Here is a 4,993-nt window from a genome sequence, read left to right on the forward strand (position 1 = left end):
GTATTTGTCCCACTGTGCCTCTTTGGGTGGACTGGGTGGGTAAGAACAAAATGCACAAGATCTCTGTGTTGGTGAGAGAAAAGCTCGTAGCGCTGACCCTCGTCACTAGGTGAAGCTCATGGATACTGTGTGCTCCAGCGCTTTGCGGCGCAGAGAGGCGATGCTTGTCCCTCTCCAGACGTCACTGTCCGGGGAGCTACACAGCTGAGGCGACCCGGTCACGTTCGTCGGGCCGGATAGAGACGCTGGGACCATTCCGGGGAAAGTGGGCTGGTAGAGGTGCGACTGCAGCCCGGAGCCGTTCGACGACATGTTGGATAGACCCATGGAGTTGGGCGGTGGTCCGGCTCCAAGGCTGCACTGAGACAGGGACTGCGCCATGGCCTGCTGGCGGCCCAGAGCGGGCGGGAGCTGCAGCTGAGACACGCCAGGCATCCCTGCCGTGGCCCAGCGGGTGTCGTTGGCGTGGAAGGAGCAGAGGCTGTCACCCATAGCCGCTGCTGCCGCAGCTGCGGATGGGAACTGAGGCAGACCGTGGTGCGTCGGCAGCAGAGTCCCCGGAGCCCGGAACACGTTGGTGGTCTTCTTGCGCTTCTTCCACTTAGCGCGTCGGTTCTGGAACCAGACCTGCAGGCAAAGACGGGAGGAGTCAGGGGGAGCTGAGTCAGTGACTTTAGTGACAGGTCACGTTACCAACGCTGGGAGCACCAATAATAATAATAATTAAAAAAAAAAAAAAAAAAAGGTCATGATATCAATGTGTGATCATGGAAAAGCACCAGCAGTAAATCACAGCAGAAATACACAGATTTATGAATTTTGGTTAAATTCTCAAATAACAGCTGTTTGCAGTAATGAGTGAACATTCACATAGATTAAATTTAAAACACATTTCCACGATGTTAATGGTTGAAATGACACTAAAGAGTACTAGGTTTTATTTTTATTTTATTTTAATTATTCATTGCCGTTGACGTCGTGGTGCCGATTTTTATTTTTTATTTATTTTTTTTTAAGAAAGAGAGAGAGAGAGACCTATTTATTTTTTGAGGTTTAACCAGATTTTTATGTTAAATATTTTCTACTTTTAAAGTTATTTTGTGGGCTATTTATTATTATTATTATTATTATTATTATTATTATTATTATTATTTGTAGTAGTAGTAGTAGTAGTAGTAGTAGCAGTAGCAGTAGCAGTCGTCGTATACTTTGAGCCACATTTCTTTCAGATTCCTGTGCAACATCCGACCTGGGATAAAAAAGGCAATGTTATTGCTGGTGTAGAGCGGTGGTTTGCTCTGTTATTCCCGGAGTCCCCGTGCTTCTGTGGGTCTGGCTGTAAGCGGGCGTCTATGATTAATGTGAAGATTTGGTTGAGAAAGTGGGGCGCAGTAATAAGAACGGGACAATCGCACTCGCTTCCCCCGGAGTAGCCCAGCCGTGAAATCCGGCCTGAAATGCATTACACTTCAAAGGAAAGAAAACGCAATTTCTCATTCTCCCCCCTTAAAAAAACAGAAATAAAAATAAGACAGAGTGCATCTTCAGCGCGTCCGGCATTAAGACGCAGACAGCGGTGACAGGCCCATCGCTAAATCGAATCTGGATCTTGCTTCTTATTTTCAGCGCTGTCATAATAGCAGATGAGCGTCATTTCGCTAATTTTGATTTTATGTAAATGGCGGAGGGACTGAATGGACTCTTGCAATAATAGTAATGATTATTATGCGGTATTATTTCACATGCGAGCGATCCAAGCGCAATTGCCGTTCTCATCCAATAAGGCGCAAGAGTGAGCCACTGAAGTGGCAGCATTACAGCGAGAATGAAATGCAGTCTGATGAAGTTGTAGACTGACCATCACTGTTAGTTCAGGACTGTTAAAAGGTTGATACGAGGCGATTAATCGAGTATAATAAAGGTGCCGTCAGCATTTGGTTCCCTGTAGATGAATTACATGCGGCAGACACTGGAATTTGGGCCATTTTAATAAGTAAATATTTAAATTAAGCACCCTCGGTTTTGTAAAAGAAAACTGATATTTTATAAAGTTTGAATAAAATCAAATAAAAAACTACAAACAACCCAATTAATGCACCTGATTTTATTTATAACGAAAGGATGGCATGTTAGTATCAAGCTTTTTTAATAACACCTGCACTCGTTATGTTCAATGCGAAGATAAACCACAGTGTGTCAGACACATTAACATTAAAAATAATTAAACTATAAAAACCTAATAATATTAATAATAGACGGATGCCATAAAACGTCGTTTATTTTATTTTATTTTTTACAATGACTACAATTCTGTGAAATACTAAAACTTGTTTTTTGCATTCCTTCTTAGACAATATTTTGATATGTCAACCAAGCAATAAGCTTGATTATTTGCGCAAATTGATATAACACATTCCTCTAGCTTAGAATTTGGTTGTTGTGAGAAAAAACAAAAGAATAAATTAAACAAAATCTAAAATCTTAACCCTGACGGGTTACGTGAAAAACTGTGGTTTTTTGCATCCTAATAAAGTGTTTCAGTAAGCTTCCACTAAAGAGCGTTGTAGCGTCTGCAGAGTAACTTAATTGTGTTATGTTGCAGTAACTACTGAGCCCCAAATGAAAGCATTTGGGCTTTTTTTTAATAGTTCAATATTTAATCACTTTAATGTGCAGGTATTATTTTGTTGTATTTTCGGTACTCGGGGAGATATTATTTTTAACGCCTGTGTGTTTCAAATCTGGGCTTTCAAAAGTTCATTTTCATCCATTTCTTATCAACATCACACTCCCAGCCGCCTCCCACCTGCACTCTGGACTCCGTCAGGCCGATCCTCAGAGCCAGTTCCTCCCGCATGAAGATGTCAGGGTAGTGTGTTTTGGCGAAGCTCCTCTCTAGTTCGTTGAGCTGCGCCGGCGTGAAGCGGGTCCGGTGTCGCTTCTGTTTCTGGGGCTGCTGCCCTCCAGACTGGTTGGGGTTGCTGTTGCTGTTGTTGTTCTGCTGCTGTTGCTGCTGTTGTTTCTCCTGCTCTTTGCTGTTCACCTGCACCGGGTTGGATCCCCCGCCGCTGGTGATATCGTCACCCGGGAGCATCGTAGTCCCTTCCACGCCGTCCGGGCCCGGGCCGAGCTCCCCCGAGTGTCCCGGGTCAGGTCCCCCACCGCCGAGCCTGCATTTCAAAGCCTCCCTGTGGCCCAGGAGCTCCGCCGCGGCATCCTTCATCCCTGCACAGACAACCGCAGCAGGTGAGAGCTGCACATTAAACACTTGGTCTATACAGGAAGGAAAAGGAACATGTTAGGCAAATGCAGTGACATATTCAAGTGCACACAACAAGCATGCCTTACATGCGAAAAGGCGGATTTAGGAGCCGCTGAAGCATTGTTTAGGCTGCAGTAGAAGATGAAGCAGTTGTTGTGCATGCTTTAAACGCCTCAACACAAATACAGACATTTAAAAAAGAAAAGAAAAGAAAGAACAGAAACAGCCACTGCAGCTATTTTCAAGAGACAGCATGCACATTGCAATCTGCTCCTTAAATACTCTTCATTCAATTTGATCACACTGGTATCTTGGAAAATTGTTAAATCAAATTACGCAGTAATATAATAATAATAATTACTTTTCCAATGAATTAAGCGAGTTTAGCTCACTTCAGCCCCATTAAGATCATATAAGAAGCAAATTGACAATTTCTGAGCTTGATTTAAGATTAGAAGTTCCTCCAGCTTACAGTAGAGTTGAAGACCGGAGTTTGGTGATGTTAACTCACCGAGGCGAGCATCCAGGAGGTCGGCATGAGATAGCATTGCGCACCGCTCCAGGGCGAAATGCTATTCCAAAAAAAAAAAAAAGGAAAAGAAAAAAAGAAAAAAATCTCTATGACTTTAACCTATTTAAGAAAAATATATAGCCTAAATGAAAGCAAATTCGGTTTGTGGTTAAAAGGGAGGTTCGTTGCATTATAATGTAGTTTAGCGAAATGGGGAGGCGCTTAACAACGGAATGAACCCATGAGCTTCTCCAAACGAGGACCAATCAGAGTTGAAGCCTGAGGTATGTCAGCTTTAGCCCGAGACCCGAGCACCCACTCCACCTGCTCCTCCTCCTCCTTCTCCTCCTTCTCCATCCTCTCACATCCACAAGTTCATTCCTCCTCATTCCTGTAATTGGCTTTGATTTCTCCCCCCAAATTACATCCAATAAAATAACCTGATTTAATATCTGAGCGAAAGCTTCGACCCGCTCAAGAAATGTTGGATCACCACAATATTTGTTTAATTGCGCACGCTGCTCCGCGCGTGCTTTTACAGCGAGCCACTCGGACAAGAATTATTATTACTCGTATTAGGAAGAACCACATAAAGAGATACCACATGACAGCTACGAGTCTGCATCTTTTAATACTGCTTCTTCTTGTTCATTTTTTTCTTTTAGTCAGCTTGACGATATCATCCACCTATTTACGACATTAAATACCTCTTGGAGGTCAGACTTTTTTTTTCTTTTCTTTTTTTAATTTCCCGTTACTGGAATCAACTAACTTTATTTGTGACCAGGCTAATGTTCAAGGCCAGCAGGTTTATATAAAATTCGTCATATCTGAGCACTTTGAAATAAAAGCAGTATAAAGTGGATGTGATCTCCTGTATAGTTCCAACTGTCAGGCAGGGAGGGACTCGGTCTAAATGATGTGTGAGCAAATTAATTCAGCGAACAGTAAAGTGAGGATGCTCGCCTTTGATAAAGGGACACAGTCAGCCTAATATACCCGAAAGTCTGACACCTGAACAGATAGTCTGACAACACGGGCAACCACGTAATCATGTTTCCAACACTTTCAGGTGGGGATGGGGGGGAGGCATCAGTTGTTTTTTTAAAATCATCTGTCTAAATTATGTTGAAGAAACAAGAAAAAGCTTTTAAAAATTAACTGAAAACTCTCTTTGTCAGTAAACCACCATTAGACTCAATTAGCACGCCTGGTTTTTT

The 4,993-nt window shown here is 42.9% G+C and overlaps 1 protein-coding gene across 2 annotated transcripts; it reads right to left on the reverse strand.

The window, feature by feature from the left end:
• otpa (orthopedia homeobox a) lies at positions 1-3,810 on the reverse strand. Of its 2 annotated transcripts, none has more exons than XM_063480568.1 (3): positions 3,774-3,810; positions 2,807-3,225; positions 1-627 (listed from the first exon to the last, which is right to left on the reverse strand). In XM_063480568.1, exons 1-3 carry the CDS (start codon positions 3,808-3,810, stop codon positions 106-108), a joined length of 978 nt encoding a protein of 325 aa, XP_063336638.1. In that variant the 3' UTR covers positions 1-105. The 2 variants fall into 2 exon arrangements, with proteins under 2 accessions (XP_063336638.1, XP_063336637.1); XM_063480567.1 differs by having other exon boundaries at positions 3,735-3,810.
• Positions 3,811-4,993: the final 1,183 nt, after the last annotated feature.

The sequence above is a fragment of the Pelmatolapia mariae genome, linkage group LG7, assembly GCF_036321145.2.
Source record: "Pelmatolapia mariae isolate MD_Pm_ZW linkage group LG7, Pm_UMD_F_2, whole genome shotgun sequence".
NCBI classification, from domain to species: domain Eukaryota; kingdom Metazoa; phylum Chordata; class Actinopteri; order Cichliformes; family Cichlidae; genus Pelmatolapia; species Pelmatolapia mariae.

What these genes read in the sequence shown, in the direction of transcription:
- otpa (XM_063480567.1), bottom strand. Translation starts at nt 3,810, where the DNA reads ATGCTATCTCATGCCGACCTCCTGGATGCTCGCCTCGGTGAGTTAACA. An exon ending in CTCCGGTCTTCAACTCTACT is followed by an intron (nt 3,226 to 3,734) that starts GTAAGCTGGAGG and finishes TTGTCTGTGCAG; the next exon opens with GGATGAAGGATGCCGCGGCG. An exon ending in TGACGGAGTCCAGAGTGCAG is followed by an intron (nt 628 to 2,806) that starts GTGGGAGGCGGC and finishes CTTTGCCTGCAG; the next exon opens with GTCTGGTTCCAGAACCGACG.